The following is a 20,956-nucleotide window of genomic DNA, read 5'->3' as shown; positions in this document are numbered from 1 at the left end:
AAGTGTTGGATCCGTCTGGTCCTGGAGTTACAGTTCTGAGCCACCCCGTGGGTGCTGGGCCCTGAATCTCCTTCCTCTGCCAGAGTAGCCGGTGCTCCTGACTGCTGAGCCTATCTCCAACACAGTCACATGAGAAACTCTCCCAGGAGCTCTGCCTGGGGCTGTAGCTGTGGTGCAGTAAATGGCCTGGCTTTCGCAAAGCCTTGGGCTCCTCAGCAAACACAGAAGGCAAACAACCTTCTCCCCGCACTCTGTGTGCGCGCCCATTCTCTATAAACGCTGCAGTGAACCACACACGCTGTTTAGGGGTTGTGTCTTCTACCACAATTGTGTAAACATGGCCTCCCACTGCTTTGTTATATGGACAGATGGGGCATGGGAGTAGAAAGATGCTATAACAAACATCCCGTCCCAGCATGATCCGATGTCTCATGGTCTCGTCTCCACAGGGTGTTTCCCAGCCATCAGCAGGCTCTGGCTTAGCCGACTTGCATATGTGGTGGCCTTTTGCCCGGTTGCCAAGTCAGCTCGCTAACATAAGACAGCGATATTGGTGTACCAGCTGTGTGCATAGCGCCGACCCACACAGTAGCCTCTGCTTTCCATTCAAGCGGAGATCTCCCTCCTAATGCAGAGACAGGGACCCCCTTCTCAGTGTTTCTGGGATGGGGTTGCCCCTTTTTGTTTTGTTTAACTTTTTATTGTTTATTTGGGGTCGCACCTTTTAAATGATTTTTTTTTTTTAATTTATTTCACATATCAGACGCACCAGAAGAGGGCATTGGGTCTCATTACAGATGGTTGTGAGCCACCATGTGGTTGCTGGGATTTGAACTTAGCACCTCTGGAAGAGCAGTCAGTGCTCTTAACCACTGAGCCATCTCTCCAGCACTAGATGGATTTTTTTTTTTTTTTTTTTTTTTTTGTCCTGTTGGCAGGATCCTGTCCTTTTAGGGCAGGACAGAGGCAGATGCTGTTTTTCAGTAGCCTGGCCCTGTGTGTTTGTGTATGATATCTCTGGCTGGTTTGTAATGCCTGCGGTCCTCACCTTCCAGCCCCCTTCCTCCTGACTTATCCAGCCACCTTCTTTGCCCGTCTTCTCTTTAGCCCTGGAAACTGACTGACTGTCTCTGTCTCTCTCTGTCTCTGTCTCTGTCTCTCTCTCTCTCTCTCTCTCTGTCTCTCTCTCTCTCAGTGGGGTTTCCTTGTAACTCTGCTGGCACCATAGGGAAGCATAGGGAAGGGGCAGTAACCTGACCCCTGACTGCCCCTTGTTGACTCAGTCTGGGCCTCACCTGTCCTCTTGTCCTTCCTTCTTTTCCCGTTAACCTTTCCTTTCTGGACTTTTGATAGCTGGAAGGTGTGTTTCTGTCAGGCGATGCCCTCACTGGTGGCTTTGAGTTTTAACCTTTTGTTTTGTTTCTGTTTTTGAGATGGGTTTCTTGTATAACCATGGCTGCCCTGAGACTAGCTATGTAGACTAGGCTGGGCTTCTAGAGATCCAACCACCTGCCTCTGAGTTGCGTTCACCACTGCCACGTGGCTTGCTGTCTGTTTTCTGATTACTTGGCTACAGCTGCTCTCTCTCTCCACCAACCCAGGCCACTGTTCCTGTCGGGACCAGCAATCGAAAGATAGTTGTTCATAGTACTCTTGGCTGCATGATTTGAGCACCTGATGCATTTTTCTTCCTTCTTCCCAACTCCCAGAAATGATGATACATCCAGAAGTTTCTGTCTGGCTTGACATTTTAGTCTTGTTTTCCCTGCGTTTGTGCTTTTGTTAATTAGGAGCCTCTGTTAAAACTGACAAATTAACAGCTGTGTTGTTGTTGTTGTTGTTGTTGTTGTTGTTGGTGGTGGTGGTGGTGGTGGTGGTGGTGTGTGTGTGTTAAACCCAGGGTCTCACTGTATATAGCCTTGGCTGGCACAGAACTAGCTGTGTAGACTAGGCTGGCTTTGAACTCACAGAGATCCACCTGCTTTTGTTCCTCAAGATAGACTAAAGGCATGGGCCACCACACCCAGCCAGATAAGTGGTTTGAATCTGCAGCTCAGCATTGTTTTCCTACAGCTTCTGGAGTTTTACTCCTTTTTAGATGCTAATTTGTGCCACATAAATGTGTAAGAATGTTACTCTGTAGAAAAAAGGCTGTTCTTTCTGGCAGGAGGGTTGGGGTCTGCCTGTTTCTAAGCCTCTTGTCCTCACCTCCCTCCCAGACTGTGACTGCAACGCCGCTGGGACCCAGGGCAATGCCTGCCGGAAGGACCCGAGGTTGGGACGCTGTGTCTGCAAACCCAACTTCCAGGGCAACCACTGCGAGCTCTGTGCTCCCGGATTCTACGGACCTAGCTGCCACCGTGAGTACAGCACCCCCATCCTCTTGTGAGGTGCTCCTGCACCAAGTAAGCACCAACCGATCAGTTGCTTCTCTCCTTGCAGCATGCCAGTGTTCCAGTCCTGGGGTAGCCAATGGCCTCTGTGACCCAGAGTCAGGCCAGTGCACGTGCCGCACCGGCTTCGAGGGGGACAAGTGTGACCACTGTGCCCTTGGCTATTTCCACTTCCCTCTCTGTCAGCGTGAGTGGTATCCCTGCACGTGGGCATAGGTGGCTGGGGTGCCTGAGGGACAGCCCGCTCCTGTCAGGATCCCAGTAACACATTCTACTCTGCAGTATGTGGCTGCAGTCCAGCAGGGACCTTGCCTCAAGGCTGTGACGAGTCTGGCCATTGCCAATGCCGACCTGGCTTTGATGGTCCTCACTGTGACCGCTGCCTTCCAGGATACCATGGGTACCCCGACTGTCATGGTGAGCAGAGAACCAAAGCAAGAAGGGGTCAAGCCATCCCCACAGGAGCAGGGTCTGATCCCCACCCTCTCCCTGTATGCCCATAGCTTGTGCCTGTGACCCTCGGGGGTCCCTGGATCAACAATGTGGAGCGGGTGGTTTGTGCCACTGCCGTCCTGGCTACACGGGCGCCACTTGTCAGGAATGTAGCCCCGGATTCTACGGCTTTCCCAGCTGCATCCGTAAGTTTCTTGGGAGAATGGAGGTGTGCAGTTCTTACTTAGCCCTAGCTTGTACCCACAAGCTGACTTCCCCACCTCCTATCCCCACCCCCAGCTTGCCACTGCTCTGCCGATGGCTCCATGCATACAACCTGTGACCCTACAACTGGCCAGTGTAGGTGCCGTCCCCGAGTGACAGGACTTCGTTGTGATATGTGTGTGCCGGGGGCCTATAACTTCCCCTACTGCGAAGGTGAGCTGGTGGTGGGCCTGCCTGTGTGGTCTGTCGTGTGTACTGTTCACAGACAGAGGTCAGCTCAGGTGTGCACCCAGGGACTGTGTTCTGTAGCTGTGTGCTTTTTTTTTTTCGGAGCTGGGGACCGAACCCAGGGCCTTGCGGTTGCTAGGCAAGCGCTCTACCACTGAGCCAGATCCCCAACCCCGGCTGTGTGCTTTTTAAGGTTGTTCGTGTGCTGTGTTCACATGTGATGTTTGCGTGTGCTGCATATGTTCCCTGCTCTGTGAATCACTCATGTGATCTGTGTGGATGTGGTATGCATTCATTGGGTGTGGGCGAGTGCCCGTGTGTACTCATGCATGTTAGCTGCATGCTGTGTGGCCACCTGCAGAATCGGGGAGGAACACGTGTACCCTTGCCTTGGTGGCGGGGATGGGGAGGTCCATGTTTTCACACCTGTTCATAACCGCAGGAGGGTCTTGGGTTCCGTCTGGGGCTGGGGAGCCCTTGACCTTGAGCCCTGTCACTGAGGAGTGATCGAAACTTGGTTATCTCTTTGTAGCTGGCTCTTGTCATCCTGCTGGTCTGGCCCCAGCCAATCCTGCCCTTCCTGAGGTAAGTACAGGATTGCCCATGGTGGAGGATTAGGTAGGGGACCCAACCTGCCAAGTCTGAAGTCCAGAGGAACCCTGGTCTCCGTCCGGCCTGCTGCTCGCTTGCTGTGGCAACCTCAGGGCCCAATTGATTCTTCTGCTGGTCCTTTATTTCCATCCTGGGTGGCTGCCAAGCATGGGGTAAGGGCGGGTGAGGGGCTTCAGCCCCCTTTGTCCCATAGTTTTACTCTCTCCCAGGCACAGGCTCCCTGTACGTGCCGGGCTCATGTGGAGGGGCCAAGCTGTGACCGCTGTAAACCTGGGTATTGGGGACTGAGCTCCAGCAACCCTGAAGGCTGCACACGTGAGTCTGCCCTAGAGGGACGGTTAGGGGTTTAAGGGGTAGACCTGTCCCCCCCCATCCTGTCCCCCAGGGCTCTCAATCCTGCTCCGTTCTCCTCAGGCTGCAGCTGTGACCCACGAGGCACACTGGGTGGAGTTACTGAGTGCCAGGTATGTCAAAGTGTCTGGGTATTGGGTTGGGGTCTGGAGTCAAGTGTATCACCTCAACAAGCCTCACTTCCCGTTCCTCCCCAGGGCAATGGGCAGTGTTTCTGCAAGGCTCATGTGTGTGGCAAGACCTGTGCAGCCTGCAAGGATGGCTTCTTTGGCCTGGATCATGCTGACTACTATGGCTGCCGTAGTAAGTGCTCATACACCGCCCCCACCATGATCTGTGTTGTGTTATGCACACTGGAAGTCTGGGGCCCAGGGAAGTACAAGTGGGTCAGGCAGGGAGGGGTCTCATTCTGACAACAGCAAGAGGAGCAGATGTACACACACACACACACACACACACACACACACACACACACACCAGTCAGCCAGCCAGCCAGCCAGCTTGTGCTGAGAGTATCTCTGTTCTGACACATGACCCTTTGCTCCCCATCCTGTGTTCCTAGCAGACATCACTAATCCATCCCAGTTCCCTTGCTCCTGCCCCCAAGCAGACCTTAAGAGTTGATGTTAGTTTATTTACTGAGGGTAGTAGATGCGAGAGGCTATGCATACATGACAGTTATCCAGGTGGACGTGCTGTCCCCTCTCTGGGCTTGGTAGGGACCTGCCTATGGGGCCTAACCTGGAGAGTTATGAGAGGGACCCCTGAGGGTGGTAGGGACCAGGTAGCCTCTGATCCTGTTCTTTTCCAACACAGGCTGCAGGTGTGATGTTGGAGGTGCCCTGGGTCAGGGCTGTGAACCAAAGACGGGTGCCTGCAGGTGCCGCCCTAACACCCAGGGCCCTTCCTGCAGCGAGTAAGTCCTTCCACTGAGTGGGCCTGGGCTGGGGAGGCAGTAGAATGGTATCCCCCGTGTCCTCGCCAGGAGCCCATTTGGTACCCAGATACCCCTGGGAAGTCCGGGTGGCCATGAAGGGCCAGTGTCTGTCCGTCCACTCAGACACCTGTGCCCTGGCAGGCCAGCGAAGGACCACTACTTGCCAGACCTGCATCACATACGGCTGGAACTAGAGGAGGCGGCCACTCCCGAGGGCCATGCCGTCCGCTTTGGCTTCAACCCCCTGGAGTTTGAGAACTTCAGCTGGAGAGGCTACGCACATATGACGGCTATCCAGGTGGACCGTGCTGCCCTCCCCCCCGGGCGTGGTGCAGAGGTGGAAGCTGATGGGACTCTGGGGGTGCCAGCAGAACAAGCAGCACCTCGGGATCAGGGTCAGTACTGGGTCAGAGGAGTGACACTGTTGTCTTACACCACCGCAGCCCAGGATCGTGGCCAGGCTGAACGTGACCTCCCCTGACCTCTTTCGGCTGGTCTTCCGATATGTTAACCGTGGATCGACCAGCGTGAATGGGCAGGTCTCTGTTCGGGAAGAGGGCAAGTTTTCCAGCTGTACCAACTGTGAGTGGGGTCTTCTTACCCCTTCCTTTTCTACCCACACCTCCCAAGTCATGCGGGTGGTGGACCCGGCCTGTGTCACCTTCATCCTGGCCCCGTGGGAGGTGTATGTTATGTGGGTGAAGTGCAGACTCGGGGGTGGTCTGGGGACTGAGCCTGAGCATCTTGCCCTCTCCACCCCAGGCACAGAGCAGAGCCAGCCAGTGGCCTTCCCACCCAGCACAGAGCCTGCCTTTGTCACCGTGCCCCAGAGGGGCTTTGGGGAGCCCTTTGTGCTGAACCCCGGCACCTGGGCCTTGCTGGTTGAGGCTGAAGGTGTACTCTTGGTGAGGCAAGGGCCACAGCAGGGGAGGGTAGGCTGTGGGCCCCAGAGCCTGTGTACTCATCCCCCACCTCTCTCAGGACTACGTGGTCCTCCTGCCCAGCACCTACTACGAGGCAGCTCTCCTACAGCATCGAGTAACCGAGGCCTGTACCTACCATCCCTCAGCCCTGCACCCCACAGAGAAGTAAGGTCTTGCAGGATGAGTTGGGGCTGGATCCTGCGTGGACCTGTGCTGACCTCTGCTTCTCTCCTCCAGCTGTCTCCTCTATGCTCACCTACCCCTGGATGGCTTCCCTTCCGCTGCTGGAACTGAGGCCCTGTGTCGCCATGACAACAGCCTGCCCCGGCCCTGCCCCACAGAGCAGCTCAGCCCCTTACACCCGCCCTTGGCGACCTGTGCCGGCAGTGATGTGGGTACCTGAGGGTCTGTGCGGGAGCGGTTGCTGTGGACATTAGACTGGAGGAGGGGCCTGTCAGTGGTGGAGTGGGTGCAAGGCAGGGTGGTGAGATGGTGGCACTACCGTGCATGGCCCAGAGTGGCTACTGCTGTCCCCAGTGGACAGTGGGTGTAAAGCAGGAGCTCACTTAGCTTCTGCTTCCTCCTTTACCTGGATTGGCCTTCTCCTGCTTGGCGATGCCCTGGGGTCCAAGTGTAGCTGTAGGCAGCTACCGGGAAGGGTGAGGACCATGGGGCTCCGGTCACTCTGCCCTCCCTCAGGTGGACATCCAGCTTGAGATGGCGGTGCCTCGGCCAGGCCGATATGCTCTCGTGGTGGAGTACGTCAGTGAGTATTCACACCAGGAGATGGGCGTGGCTGTGCACACCCCTCAGAGAGCCCCGCAGCAGGGGATGATCGACCTCCACCCCTGTCCCTACAGGTAAGCTTAGGACAGGAAAGGGTTGGTGGGAGGACCTGCCCAGGCCTTTCCACTTACAGTCCATCCCTCCCTTAGCTCCCTGTGCCGGGGTCCGGCTCGGGATACCCAGCATCATTTAGCTGTCTTCCACCTGGACTCTGAGGCCAGCATCCGGCTCACGGCTGAGCAGGCTCACTTCTTCCTGGTAAAGCCCCTTGCATCCTTGCCCCAGGGTGGCTTCTTCTAGCGTGTTCTAAGTATGTATAAAAGAGAACAGAGCCTTGGGTCCCAGGAGCTCCTGCAGTGCGGGGCTGTGGTGCACTTTCCTGTGAAGGGGCTTATGCAGATCTGGCTGTGTTCTTTTCCTCTAAGCCAAGAGCCCAAGACAGGTGGGGTGGAGACGAGTAGATAGGTGGGGGCACCACAAGGGTTGGGGAACAACCCTAGAAACTGTCACCAGTTCTGCACCCGAGTATGGGCTCCAGGCAGAAGGCAAGAGTGATGGGGTGTAGGCTCAGAGGATTCCTGGAGGCCAGTGTATGTGATCAGCCATCGAGATCCCGCTGCCCCTCCTGTCCTGGGCTGCCTAGGTAACGGCAGCATATCACCCTTCCTCCCACAGCACAGTGTCACCCTGATACCTGTGGAGGAGTTCAGCGCTGAGTTTGTGGAGCCCCGGGTCTTCTGTGTGAGCAGTCATGGAGCGTTCAACCCCGGCAGGTACTGGAGCCGGGCGTGGCTAGGGTGAGGAGTGGGGAGCTGTCGGCCAGGAGAGTGTTCTCATTCCTGGTGTTTCCCAGCGCTGCCTGTCTAGCCTCCCGATTCCCGAAGCCACCGCAGCCCATCGTCCTTAAGGACTGCCAGGTCTTGCCACTGCCTCCAGACCTGCCTCTGACCCAGTCTCAGGAGCTCTCACCGGGAGCATCTCCAGTGGGACCACAGCCTCGGCCGCCAACCGCGGTGGATCCTAATGCAGAACCCACCTTGATACGCCACCCACAGGTGAGGGCTCTGGGCAGCCTCTCCAGGGATGGGGGTGAGGCAGGGCAGAGCTCTGGGTCCCCGTCATCTGCCACCGCATAACAGATGGCTGCAGACAGAGCTGTTCCCCACTCTGACCACTCATTGGAGACTCTCTTCAACAGGGCACGGTGGTCTTCACCACCCAGGTGCCCACCCTGGGCCGTTACGCCTTCCTGCTGCATAGCTACCAGCCGGTCCACCCCTCCTTCCCTGTGGAGGTACTCATCGACGGTGGCCGCATCTGGCAGGGTGAGCAGCTAAGTGTTCCCCAGTGACAAGGGAGAAAAACCCAGATGCTGTCAGTTTTCAAACTAAAGTGCCCTACTGTCTCAGTGAGTGGTAACTCCACCTTACCTACCCCGGTTCTCAGAAGCCTTTTACCAAAACCCGTTCCCTGTGTTAGAGCTCTTCATGTCTGTCAGGAGTAGTGAGACAAATGTTTGTTTGTAAGGTGCCTGGAGGGCCTGGTCATTTGTACATAGGACTCTTGATCATGTGTGGCTGTGTATCATTCGCAAAGAATGAGGCCTGCTCTCAAAGGTTGCTGGTAGGCTCTCTTCCTGTGACATGCCTGAAGTTCTTAGCACAAGACCTGTCCTGTCTGTGTCCCCTGATATCTCTAACTGTCCTAGCCCTAGGACAGATCAGCCATGCAGCTAGAGTGGTTAGTACTGGAGGCCTGACCTTCCTGTTCTGACCCCCTGCCAGGCCACGCCAATGCCAGCTTCTGTCCACATGGTTATGGCTGCCGTACCCTGGTGTCGTGCGAGGGTCAAACAATGTTGGATGTTACGGACAACGAGCTCGCCGTGACCGTGCGTGTGCCAGAAGGCCGGTGGCTCTGGCTGGTGAGCCTTAGGGCTGGTGTGACACTTCCAGAGTGATTTTCCCTTTATGCCCGTCCCATATCGGTGGCTCTCAGCTTGAGTATATCACCTGCTTGTCAGGCCATCCCCCGTCATGGGTGCACCATAGGAGGCTCTAGAGGCTCCCTGAGAGCTGAGCCACTAAGCCTAGCTAGTGGGCGGAAGTGCAGGCTGGGTAACGGGACGAGGGCATGAGCAACGCTGGACACTTGGCTTGCTGTCCCTTCACTGTCTTCCAGACTAGGACTGCCATGCCCTGACCTTAGCCAGTCTGAGGGGGCTGCACCATTACCTGTTCCACAGAGCACAGGCTCTGTGCACATTCCCCCAGCCAGGCCCTTCTGCTGGGCCCTTGCAAAAGTGACCAGGTCTTGTCCGGTAGGACTACATACTTGTCGTCCCTGAGGATGCCTACAGCTCCAGTTACCTCCAAGAGGAGCCCCTGGACAAATCCTATGACTTCATCAGCCACTGCGCCACCCAGGGCTACCACATTAGGTGGGTTGGGTTGGAGCAGGAAGGGGAGTGGGGGTCTCAGGGGTCAGGCCAGGAGCCAGGCTCACCGTTTCCCTCCACACAGCCCCAGCAGCTCGTCTCTGTTCTGCCGGAACGCTGCCACCTCCTTGTCTCTCTTCTACAACAATGGGGCCCTCCCTTGTGGCTGCCACGAGGTGGGTGCCGTAGGCCCCACATGCGAACCCTTCGGGGGCCAATGCCCCTGCCGGGGCCACGTCATTGGCCGTGACTGCTCCCGCTGCGCCACTGGCTACTGGGGCTTCCCCAACTGCAGGCGTGAGTACCCAGTGCTCGGAGAATCAGAGCCAGTGTGCTGAATCCCAAGGACTCTCCCGGGGGCATGGTGGGCAAGGGAACATTCTGGAGCCTCACTGACTGCACATCACTTCCTGTCTGTGCTCCTCTGGGAGCTAGTAGCCTGGGTGATGGGCACTGTTTTGTGGGCTTGTCTAACAGAGTCTAGGAAGCAGCAGCAGGTGACCTGTAGCCCTGACACTTACACATAGGAGCCCAGAAGGGGTAGAAGTAGGGTAGTGTCCCTGCCCTTCCCTACCACGTCCTTATGGGATGCATCTGGGGTTTGAATGGGGCGGGGGGGGTCAACTAGTACTGTCCACCCCAACAGCCTGTGACTGCGGAGCCCGCCTGTGTGACGAGCTCACAGGTCAGTGTATCTGTCCTCCACGCACTGTGCCCCCCGACTGCCTGGTCTGCCAGCCACAGAGCTTTGGTTGCCACCCCTTGGTGGGCTGTGAGGAGTGTAACTGCTCAGGACCCGGCGTCCAGGAGCTGACGGACCCCACCTGTGACATGGACAGCGGCCAGTGCAGGCGAGTCCAGACAGCACCCCACAATCTTGCGGGATCTCGGGTCAGGGAGAGGATCACCTCTCACACCCCACTCCTGTTCATCTCAGATGACACTGTAGGGGCCGGGGTCCTGTGGGATCTGCATGACCCAGGGCTAGAGGGGGACTCACAGAGTCTTTGTCCTCACAGATGCAGACCCAATGTAGCTGGGCGTCGCTGTGACACCTGTGCACCAGGCTTCTATAGTTATCCTAGCTGTCGCCCCTGTGACTGTCATGAGGCAGGCACCATGGCCAGTGTGTGTGACCCCTTCACAGGCCAGTGCCATTGCAAGGTGAGCAGGGGCTTATGTCCAGGTCACCTTCACGGGCCCCTTCCTACAAATCTGCTTCAGCCGACCCATGGACTTCCTGGAAGCTTTTAGGGGGACAAGGCAAAAAAAACGGTCTAAGGTCTGGCTCTCAACACCAGCCTTGATTGTCCCCTGCCCTTAGGAGAATGTACAGGGCTCCAGATGTGACCAGTGTCGCGTGGGGACCTTCTCCTTGGATGCTGCTAACCCCAAGGGCTGTACCCGCTGCTTCTGTTTCGGAGCCACAGAGCGCTGTGGAAACTCTAACTATGCCCGCCATGAGGTATCCTACCCTAGCCTGGGACTGAGGCGGAAGCCATTAGAGGGGCCCTGGAGTGCAGGGCAAGGCCAAGTTTCCACTCTGTGACCCATGTGTGTGCTCACAGTTCATGGACATGGAGGGCTGGGTGCTTTTGAGCAGCGACCGACAGGTTGTACCCCACGAGCATCGGCCCGAGATGGAGCTGCTGCACGCAGATCTGCGGCTTGTGGCCGACACTTTCCCAGAGCTGTACTGGCAGGCCCCGCCCTCCTACCTGGGAGACAGGGTGAGCCTTTGGTTTGAGGGGTTGTACTCGGAGGGTAGGAAGTGCCCTGGGGCGCTGGGGAGCATCCGTGGGTGACAATGAAGTCGCATGCCGGGAACCTGGAGCTACATTGTAAAGGGAGCTGGAGAGGTGCCTGGGTGAGGGTGTGGTAAGGATGGGTGTGGCAAAGCTGGACACCGTTCCCACTGTGCTGGCTCCAGGTGTCATCCTACGGTGGGACCCTCCACTATGAGCTGCACTCAGAGACCCGTCGAGGTGATGTCTTCATTCCCTACGAGAGCCGGCCAGATGTCGTGCTGCAGGTTGTGGAGTGCGGTGGGCACGGCCAACCGGGATAGTGGACCAAGCCCAGTTGCCAGCCCTCACCTGGTCCATTTGTGTGGTTCTCAGGGCAACCAAATGAGCATCGCCTTCCTGGAGCTGGCGTACCCTTCACCTGGGCAGGTTCACCGAGGGCAGCTACAGCTGGTAGAGGTGAGCAGAGCTGGCCTGGAGCCCAGCAAGGGCCCAAAGGCAGCGGCGTCACTGTTCTGACTGGTCTCCACAGTAGGAGACAGAGGTCAGCGGGTTTCCTTTCTGACCATCCGTGATGGGTCTCTGGTTCTAAAACCCTCGAGCACAGTGGGTGAGGGGCCTCTCGGGCACTGTGGGAGCCCCTCCGTGTCTCTCCCTTGGGCTCTCTACCTTTCAGATGACCCCACTCGAGACACACCAAGAGCCGCCTCCAGTTTGTAGCTTGATGTTTTTTTTTTTCTAGTTCACTACATTGTATTTTTTTTTTTTATTAGATGTGTGTTATATACACATGCACATGCATGCATGCACATTACAGGCATGCACATGGAATCAGTGGGCGACTCGGCAAGGGTTGGTTCTCTTCTACCAGGCAGGTCCTGCGGACTGAACTCGGCCTGAGGGTGGCAGGCACTTGCTCAATGAGCTGTCTCATGGGCCTTGTAGCTTTCTTTCTAAAAATGTCCAGGAGGGGGGTTGGGGATTTATCTCAGTGGTAGAGCACCTGCCTAGCAAGCACAAGGCCGTGGGTTCAGTCCTCAGCTCCGGAGGAAAAAAAGAAAAAAAGTAAAAGCAAAAAGAGCTTTCAAATTGTCCTTTGGTGAACAGATTCTCGATGTCTGGAAGTTTACCAAGTTTATTCGGTTTGTGTCTCGTTTGCAGCAGTATTTGCCTCTCTGATGTCAGAAAGGACCCATTTATGTGTCCTTTTAACAACTTGAGCTGTTTTCTTTGTGCATTTAAGTTCTTAATGTACGTGGAGTCGGTTTTGTGGTGTGAAGTAGGAGCCCAACCGTGCACTGTCAGCACAGGCGCCTGCTGGAGCCCCCTCCTCCTGTGATCTGTGGGGGTCGGTTCTGCGCTCCCCCACGTCCCCCAGCTGAGGTCTTAACCTTGGTTCCGCAGGGGAACTTCCGGCACTTGGAGACTCACAACCCAGTGTCCCGAGAGGAACTCATGATGGTGCTGGCCGGCCTGGAGCAGCTGCAGATCCGTGCCCTCTTCTCACAGACCTCTTCCACTGTCTCCTTGCGTAGAGTGGTACTAGAGGTGGCCAGCGAAGCTGGCGGGGGGCCTCCAGCCAGCAATGTGGAACTGTGTATGTGCCCTGCCAACTACCGAGGGGACTCATGCCAGGTAAAGGGGTGAGGGTGGGCGCTTAGCCAGGAAGTTGCCCCACCCCCTGTAGCTCCTTCCCCGAGCATGCTCTGCCAGCATCTACTTTCTTTTTTTTTTTTTTTTTTTTTGTTCTTTTTTTCGGAGCTGGGGACCGAACCCAGGGCCTTGCGCTTCCTAGGCAAGCGCTCTACCACTGAGCTAAATCCCCAACCCCCAGCATCTACTTTCTACCCTGTGTCGTGTCTGCCCCTAAATGTCTTCCTCTCTGCTACCCTGCAGCCTTTGTACTTGCTCAGGTAGCTGCTCGGCCTTACCTGGTGTCCCAGCATTCACTACTGTCTACCCCTCCACACACACACAGCTGCTGCTACCCTGTCCATTGCTCACCCAGGACCCACACAACCAGCATCCCTGATCTACCCTGATTCCCACTCCCTGCTCCCTCTCTGCCTGAGGATCTGGGTGGACCAGCGTGATACCCAGGGAAGGTTTGTGACTGACCGCCGCTAGAAAACGATGTTCAGGGTGGAGAGAAGGTGGCTCTGGTCACCAGTCCCACAGACTGGTCATTCCTGAGCTGTGGTATCCATGTCTGGCACCGTGTTCATAAGTTTGGAGGCCTAACAGTCAGACATGGCCAGCAGTTCTGGGATCCAACTCACTATGATCCAGTGTGTGCTGTCTCTGAAGCCCTTGCTAGTGCAGGAAGGTCCCCAGAGGCTGATGTGTGAGTGGCCCACCTGGTCTGCCCAGCCTTGGGGTTGGCATCCAATCACTAATGCCCTACCTGCCTCTCTCCAGGAGTGCGCCCCTGGCTATTACCGGGACACCAAGGGTCTCTTCCTGGGCCGATGTGTCCCCTGCCAGTGCCATGGGCATTCAGACCGCTGCCTTCCTGGCTCTGGCACTTGTGTGGTGAGTACTCTTAAGCAGGGTGACCAGGAAGACCCCAGGGCCTGTGCTTCCAGATAAACTCAGACCCTAGATCCAGAATACAATACTCCCTGGCTTAGAGCTGTCCCTGGAGTTGGGGTGAGGTAGAGATGTGTTTGCTTCTCTCTGCACTGACCATGAACCGTGCCCCAGGGCTGCCAGCACAACACAGAAGGGGACCAGTGTGAGCGCTGCAGACCTGGCTTCGTCAGCAGTGATCCCAGTGACCCTGCATCTCCCTGTGTGAGCTGCCCTTGCCCCTTGGCGGTGCCCTCCAATAAGTAAGTAGCCGGTCCCTTCTGCAGCACCCAAGCAGCTGGGGTAGGCTATTAGGTGGGAGCCCCAGCACTGGGCAGCAGCCCTGAAGGTGAGGGTGGGAACCCCTGCAGCCCATGGCTGCCCTGCCGAGAGGTGCTGGTGTGTAACAACTGCTTGTCTTAATCCTTACAGTTTTGCAGACGGCTGCATCTTAAGAAATGGCCGAACCCAGTGCCTCTGCAGGCCTGGCTATGCCGGTGCCTCCTGTGAACGGTAATTAGGCAGGGTGAATCTCCACCGACAACAGGGTGCCCAGAGTAGGGCCACCAGACCCTGACCGCTCCTTGTTACTCTAGGTGTGCACCTGGCTTTTTTGGGAACCCTCTGGTGCTAGGCAGCTCCTGTCAGCCCTGCGACTGCAGCGGTAATGGAGACCCCAACATGATCTTCAGTGACTGCGACCCCCTGACAGGCGCTTGTCGAGGCTGCCTCCGTCATACTACCGGGCCCCGCTGTGAAAGCTGTGCCCCTGGCTTCTACGGCAATGCCTTGTTGCCAGGCAACTGCACCCGTAAGCACTGAGTGGGATCTTGGGTGCACCCTGAGAACAGGTTATATACCGGTGTGAGTAGGCCATGTCTCCAGCTTCACGGTCTGCCCCTGTCCTTGTGGTGTCCCCTTCAGGGTGGGGCTGCAAGGAGAAGAGCCAAACTGGACCAGTGAATATGGGGTGCGAGAGGCTAGGGCCAAAATAATGGGGAAAACAGCAGGAGGTAGCAGGCTAGGTTTGGAAGGACAGGGCAGTAACCATAGCCCCTACTTTCTGCAGGGTGTGACTGTTCCCCATGCGGGACAGAAACCTGTGATCCCCAGACTGGGCGCTGCCTGTGTAAGGCAGGCGTGACTGGACAACGTTGTGACCACTGTTTGGTAGGGCTGGGTGTAGGCCTGAGGGCGGGGTGGACTAGAGGAAGGAACCAGGCCTGTGGAGAAAGTGTACTGAGAGAGAAGAGTCCTGGTCTGTGGAGAAATGGGCTATGGGGGGAGCTTTAGCTGGTCCTGAGGAGCCTGAGATAGCCCAGGGCTGGCAAAGTGAGCCTGAGATAGCCCAGGTTTCTATCTCAGGGCTGGCAAAGTGTGATGCTGAGGGTTGGGCAGACTGTGACGAAGAGGTGTATTACAGGAAGGACACTTCGGTTTTGAGCAATGCCAGGGCTGCCACCCTTGTGCCTGTGGACCAGCTGCTGAGGGCTCTGAGTGCAACCCTCAGACTGGTCAGTGTCACTGCCGGCCAGGGACCACAGGACCCCAGTGCCTTGAGTGTGCTCCTGGCTACTGGGGACTCCCGGAGAAAGGTTGCAGGCGTGAGTACAGGAGTGTGGGACGGCAGGGTGGAGAGAGGCAGGCATCCCTGGATGTCTATGGTCACATCTACCTACCCCATACTCTTGCTGCAGGCTGCCAATGTCCACGAGGCCACTGTGACCCACACACAGGCCGCTGCACCTGTCCTCCAGGGCTCAGTGGGGAGCGCTGTGACACCTGCAGCCAGCAGCACCAGGTGCCTGTACCGGGCAGGCCTGGGAGCCATGGCATACACTGTGAGGGTGAGCCTTCACTCTCCCCTATTCGCTCTTCCCCTGCCATTTCTACTCTGCCTGGTACTTGGGGTTCCCAGTCCTGATGGCCTAGTGTTTATTCCCTGTATTAAGTAACCCTGACACCCCAGAGGAACCCCAGCTCCAGTGTCCAGTTTTGAGGACTTCCACAACGTCATGCTAACCTGATATCCACCCTCAGACTCCACTTGGGGCTGTTGCTCCAACGCTGGCCACTGTCCCTTTGGGGGATCTCACTGAGCAGGATTCTCCCCAGTGAAGTGTTTTATAACCTTAGGCCAGCTTCCTCCTGACCAGATTGGGGCCTCCGCTTGACCCTGGGGTGTCCCTGCTGACCTCATATCCCTATAACTTTGATGTAACTGGCACAGTTCAGTTGACCCCATTTTCCCGATTAATTTCTGCCCTGACCCACTCACTCCGTATTACCCGAGACCCGGCTGCTGGCCAATCTGGTTGTCCTGTGATCCCTGACTCACCCATGTCCTCCGGACCCACTCTCCCCTGCCTACAGTGTGTGACCACTGTGTGGTCCTGCTTCTGGATGACCTCGAGCGGGCTGGTGCCCTCCTTCCCTCCATCCGTGAGCAGCTGCGGGGTATCAATGCCAGCTCCACGGCCTGGGCCAGGCTGCACAGGCTGAATGCCTCCATTGCTGACCTGCAGGTATTTCATGCCCACCTGCCTGCCCTGCCTCCTCTAGCTGGCCGTGTGGTACTTAACCTTCCGCACCCCCTACAGAGTAAGCTCCGGAGCCCACTGGGACCCCACAACCAGACAGCAGAGCAGCTACAGACTCTAGAGCAGCAAAGTATAAGCCTTCAACAGGATACAGAGAGGCTGGGCAGTCAGGCAAGACCTGTGATCCCATTCCAGAATCCTGTGGGGGGGCCTCTCCTCAGGAAACCCTTGGCCCCAGGACCCCCCAGTCCTTGACACCAAAGCCACCCTCCCCCATCCCTGGGACCACCCTTTTCATCCTGCCCTACCTCAGTCATGCACCCACAAACACCACAGCTGAAGGGAACTGTACCCACAGGCCACAGGGGTCCAAGATCAGGCAGGCCGGCTGCTGGACAACACGGAGTCCACGCTGGTCCGGGCACAGAAATTGTTGGAGATCGTGCAAGCTGTGAGCCGTGCCCTGAATGGTAAGGCTGGCTGATGCTTGGGCCCAGTATAGGGTGAGCTGCTTGTAGGGGCGGGACGGGCCTCCTGGAAGTCTCCTCTTAAGCTGGCTGGGTCCTGTAAGTTTCTGGTCTCTGGGCAAGTGGCTGTTCGGCCAGGGTCTGTTGGATCCCAGAGCTAGACCTTCATAGCACCACTGAATACGAGCATACCTCCTCAGTGACGGACAGACCCATGGCTGAGAAGAACCTGGGGTTCCCAATCTTATGACCTGATCTGGCACAGCCAAAGGATTGGGATGGGGGCAGGAGGGGGTGAGCTTTCTGCTTGGGGGAGGGGGAGGAATTGGGATGAACCGTGTGTCAGGTTGAAGAGAGAAAGGTGGAGAGGGGTCTTAATCTTGGGGGCTCTAAGAACCTGTGAAGTACTGCTGGGATATGTGCTGGTGTCCTGCCTAATGCCCTGGGCAGGTCTCAGGCTTGGAAGTGGGTGAGTGGCGTCTAGCCCCAGGCCCTGACAATCCCCTCTCTATAGAACTGGCATCTCAAGGATTTCCAGGCAATGCCACAACACCGTCTGGCGAGCAGCTGCGCTGGGCACTGGCTGAAGTGGAGCGGCTACTCTGGGATATGCGGACTCGTGACCTGGGGGCCCCACAGGCAGTGGCAGAAGCTGAACTGGCAGAAGCCCAGAGGCGTGAGTAGGGTCAAACCCTGTTAGGCAGGGCTGCTCAGGGTCATGGCCTGGGAGCTCTGGGGCCAAACTTAAAACAACTTTAGTTTAGTTTAGTGCTTTAGAGGAGGACTAGATGGTCACTGGGCAGAGACTGGGGGGTCACAAAGGGGTCTGGGGAGCATGGTGACCGCCTTCCTACTCTGGTGTTGGCCAGTGATGGCGCGTGTCCAGGAGCAGCTGACTAGCTTCTGGGAGGAGAACCAGGCATTGGCCACACACATTCGGGACCAGCTGGCTCAGTACGAGTCTGGCCTCATGGACCTCCGTGAGGCCCTGAACCATGCAGTCAATACTACCCGGGAGGCTGATGAACTCAACAGCCGCAATGAGGAGCGGCTGAGAGAAGCCCTGGTGAGTATATTTACTTCTTGTCCTGTGTCCCTGTCGCCTCCCACCTTTTCTACTCTTGGGCTGCCTCCTCCCCAGGCCCTGGTCTCTGTCAACTCTTTCCCCATTCTCCCTCTTCTCCCTACATCTCCCCTCCTCTACTTGGTCTTTTCTGACTGTCGCCCATGTTCTCTCAAACCCAGTCCCTCCTGCCTTTTCTCCTTGCCCTACGGTGTTTAGGGCCTCATTTATAGCCTCTCTTAAAATATTGTCCCAAGCAATGGAAACAGGAGCTGTCCCAGGACAACGCCACCCTAAAGGCCACTCTCCAAGCTGCCAGTCTCACCTTGGCCCATGTTTCTGAGCTTCTGCAGGGCATAGACAAGGCTAAGGAGGTAAATACGCCACCCCCCCTGCACCTCAGTCACATCTGGCTAGTTTCCTCTAAGATTTCTGGTTGCTGCCAGCTTAAAGCTATCACTCGCATGCATACCACTACCTGGTCCTGAATTAGGAGGGCAATTAAAATAAAGCCCACTGCCGTCACAGGACCTAGAGCACCTGGCGGCCAGCCTGGATGGAGCCTGGACACCGCTACTGAAGAGGATGCAGGCCTTTTCCCCCGCCAGCAGCAAGGTGGACTTAGTAGAGGCTGCTGAGGCCCACGCTCAGAAGCTGAATCAGCTGGCGATCAACCTGTCTGGGTATGCGTGAGGCACCCCCAGGGGTGTAGCTGGGATGCCTGTGGGTACACAAGCCTGGGAGGGTTCCTGGAGGGAGAAGTCAGGCTTTCTGTAGCCTCAGGGGAAGTTTGGGGCCCAGGTTTTGGCAGGAAGGAGCAGATCTAAAGGGGGTGAGGGACCATGAGACGCGGCCAGCCGGGCTATGCTCTCCGGCACACCCAACCACATATCCCATGATCCTCCTTCTCTCCTGGCAGCATTATCCAGGGAATCAATCAGGACCGCTTCATCCAGAGGGCGGTGGAAGCCTCCAATGCCTATAGCAGCATCCTGCAGGCCGTACAGGCTGCCGAAGATGCCGCAGGCCACGCGCTGAGGCAGGCCAGCCGCACGTGGGAGGTGAGGCTTTGAGCGTCTGTGGCCCCACCGGAGCCCTGCTCCCCGGGCCCAGTGGTGTGAACAGCCCCATGTGAACAGCCTCTGATCTTTTGCAGATGGTGGTGCAACGGGGCCTAGCAGCTGGAGCCCGGCAGCTGTTAGCCAACAGCAGTGCCTTGGTGGAGACCATCTTGGGGCACCAGGAGAGGCTGGGCCTTGGTGAGTATCTGTGACATCTGGGACATGTCCCTGTAGCTTCAGGATGGTTCTAGTGCGGTTTGGTGTGAGAATCAATAGGTCCTAAATGTGCCTGCCCTGGGTGGCTTCTACGCCATGGGGTCTACTCTGTGGGCGGGAGTTGGGGTGTAATGTCTGCCTGACTTGGGTGGTGTGCACACAGGTGGAGGAGGATGGATGAAGCTCAAGGCCTCTGTCTTTGTTCTCACTCCATCTATGGGCCAGGAGGGTTTGGGTGGAACTCCTTGCCACTGAGGCTGCCTCCTCTCTGCAGCTCATGGCCGCCTGCAGGCCGCGGGGACCCAGCTTCGCGATGTCCGTGCCAAGAAGAACCAGCTGGCCTCCCAGATCCAGGAGGCACAAGCCATGCTGGCCATGGACACAAGTGCGTAACTTCTCCCTTCTCTTGCCTATCCCTCCTCCGCACTCAGCAGTGCCTTGTGAGAGCAGACGTCAGTCCGTGCTGTGGTCTGTGTGTCCGAGGAGGCTCCCGTGCTAAGCAGCACTCTGGGCTTGTGCCTCTGACCCCTGAGGCGCAAGTCACCGGCACAGTTGGCCCTGCAGGCACTTGGCACCGATGAGCAGGTCACAAGAGTGCTGGACAGTGCTGAAGTTATGGGCGGGCACGGGACAAGCCGTAGTGGGGTAGTTACTGGAGGATGTAGGAGCGCGTCCAACAGAGCCCCTTGGTCCAGGAGGGCGTTCCCAGAAAAGACCTGCTGACCAGCAAGCACAGAGGTCAGAGTGGGGTTCATCTGGCTGCCTGTCCAAGAGGGCTCAGAACTGACAATGTGGTCTGACCCTGCTGTCTAGGTTTTCCTGTGGCCACCAAAATGTCCCAGGCACACCTGGCCACAAACCTAGAAACAGGCGGGGCAAGACTCCTGATAATGGCCCTGGGTGGGAGTATTACAGGGCCAAGAAGAGAAGAGTGGGTAGGATTTTGAATGTATCGAGCGGCAAGTGTGGAGCTGCTGTGCAGAGGGGCGGGCGTGCGCAGCCGAGGGCCCCAGGAGCATGAAGTTGGCTCCTGCTGGGCATGGCTTCCGTCTGTTATAGGCGAGACCAGCGAGAAGATCGCTCACGCCAAGGCTGTGGCTGCAGAAGCCCGCGACACGGCCGCCCATGTGCAGTCTCAGCTTCAGGGTATGCAGAAGAATGTGGAGCGGTGGCAGAGCCAGCTGGGGGGCCTGCGAGGCCAGGACCTGAGCCAGGCGGAACGGGATGCAAGCAGTTCAGGTGAGCGTGAGTGGTCCTCGCCTTCTTGGGGGCCGAGGTGTGGGAGCCAAGGCTCTCATCCCACTCATCCCACTCTCCTGCAGTGTCTACCCTGGAGAAGACATTGCCACAGCTGCTGGCCAAACTGAGCCGTCTGGAGAACCGAGGGGTGCACAACGCCAGCCTGGCCTTGTCTGCCAACATCGGTCGTGTGCGCAAGCTCATTGCCCAGGCCCGGAGTGCCGCCAACAAGGTGGGCGCTCACCTTAGAGAGATGTGCAGCGATCGGCAACAGATCTGAGAAGCTGGGTGGTAAACTGTCTTGTGCTACACTTCCAGGTCAAGGTGTCCATGAAGTTCAACGGGCGTTCGGGGGTACGGCTGCGCACCCCACGAGACCTCGCTGACCTTGCTGCCTACACCGCCCTCAAGTTCTACATCCAGAGCCCAGTGCCAGCGCCTGAACCTGGCGAGAACACTGGGGACCGCTTTGTTCTGTACATGGGGAGCCGCCAGGTACTGAGCAGGACGGGGGGATGGGCCATACCGGACTTCGGGGTAGAAATGGATGGTGTTTGAGCCCCATCCTAACTGCACCTTCTGGCCACCGCCACAGGCCACCGGGGACTACATGGGAGTGTCTCTGCGTAATCAGAAGGTGCACTGGGTGTACAGGTTAGGTGAGGCTGGCCCCACAACTCTCAGCATTGACGAGAACATTGGGGAGCAGTTTGCAGCCGTCAGCATTGACAGG

At 57.2% G+C, this 20,956-nt stretch overlaps 1 protein-coding gene across 1 annotated transcript in view; it reads left to right on the top strand.

Annotated features, from left to right (window-relative positions):
* Lama5 (laminin subunit alpha 5) overlaps positions 1-20,956 on the top strand; it is a 47,634-nt gene that overhangs the window by 22,271 nt on the left and 4,407 nt on the right. The window contains 51 exon segments of the mRNA NM_001191609.1: positions 2,220-2,360; positions 2,443-2,580; positions 2,676-2,810; positions 2,897-3,031; positions 3,126-3,263; positions 3,811-3,863; positions 4,100-4,205; positions 4,305-4,354; positions 4,439-4,544; positions 5,058-5,157; positions 5,320-5,476; positions 5,622-5,760; positions 5,941-6,083; positions 6,160-6,266; positions 6,339-6,492; positions 6,801-6,961; positions 7,037-7,145; positions 7,563-7,660; positions 7,741-7,942; positions 8,086-8,212; positions 8,672-8,811; positions 9,212-9,327; positions 9,410-9,621; positions 9,971-10,175; positions 10,344-10,488; positions 10,649-10,789; positions 10,893-11,054; positions 11,255-11,356; positions 11,445-11,528; positions 12,474-12,704; positions 13,488-13,601; positions 13,773-13,900; positions 14,070-14,150; positions 14,234-14,448; positions 14,707-14,807; positions 15,061-15,241; positions 15,335-15,484; positions 16,011-16,162; positions 16,238-16,348; positions 16,536-16,647; positions 17,159-17,320; positions 17,514-17,710; positions 17,965-18,081; positions 18,236-18,390; positions 18,627-18,768; positions 18,864-18,966; positions 19,259-19,369; positions 20,044-20,223; positions 20,307-20,455; positions 20,542-20,718; positions 20,819-20,955. Of these exon segments, the coding sequence (NP_001178538.1) occupies positions 2,220-2,360; positions 2,443-2,580; positions 2,676-2,810; positions 2,897-3,031; positions 3,126-3,263; positions 3,811-3,863; positions 4,100-4,205; positions 4,305-4,354; positions 4,439-4,544; positions 5,058-5,157; positions 5,320-5,476; positions 5,622-5,760; positions 5,941-6,083; positions 6,160-6,266; positions 6,339-6,492; positions 6,801-6,961; positions 7,037-7,145; positions 7,563-7,660; positions 7,741-7,942; positions 8,086-8,212; positions 8,672-8,811; positions 9,212-9,327; positions 9,410-9,621; positions 9,971-10,175; positions 10,344-10,488; positions 10,649-10,789; positions 10,893-11,054; positions 11,255-11,356; positions 11,445-11,528; positions 12,474-12,704; positions 13,488-13,601; positions 13,773-13,900; positions 14,070-14,150; positions 14,234-14,448; positions 14,707-14,807; positions 15,061-15,241; positions 15,335-15,484; positions 16,011-16,162; positions 16,238-16,348; positions 16,536-16,647; positions 17,159-17,320; positions 17,514-17,710; positions 17,965-18,081; positions 18,236-18,390; positions 18,627-18,768; positions 18,864-18,966; positions 19,259-19,369; positions 20,044-20,223; positions 20,307-20,455; positions 20,542-20,718; positions 20,819-20,955 (7,012 nt within the window).

Source organism: Rattus norvegicus, chromosome 3 (assembly GCF_021556685.1).
Source record: "Rattus norvegicus strain SHRSP/BbbUtx chromosome 3, alternate assembly SHRSP_T2T, whole genome shotgun sequence".
Taxonomy (NCBI): Eukaryota; Metazoa; Chordata; class Mammalia; order Rodentia; family Muridae; genus Rattus; species Rattus norvegicus.
The sequence above is the reverse complement of the archived record's forward strand: the minus strand, read 5'-3'. Positions and strand labels throughout refer to the sequence as shown.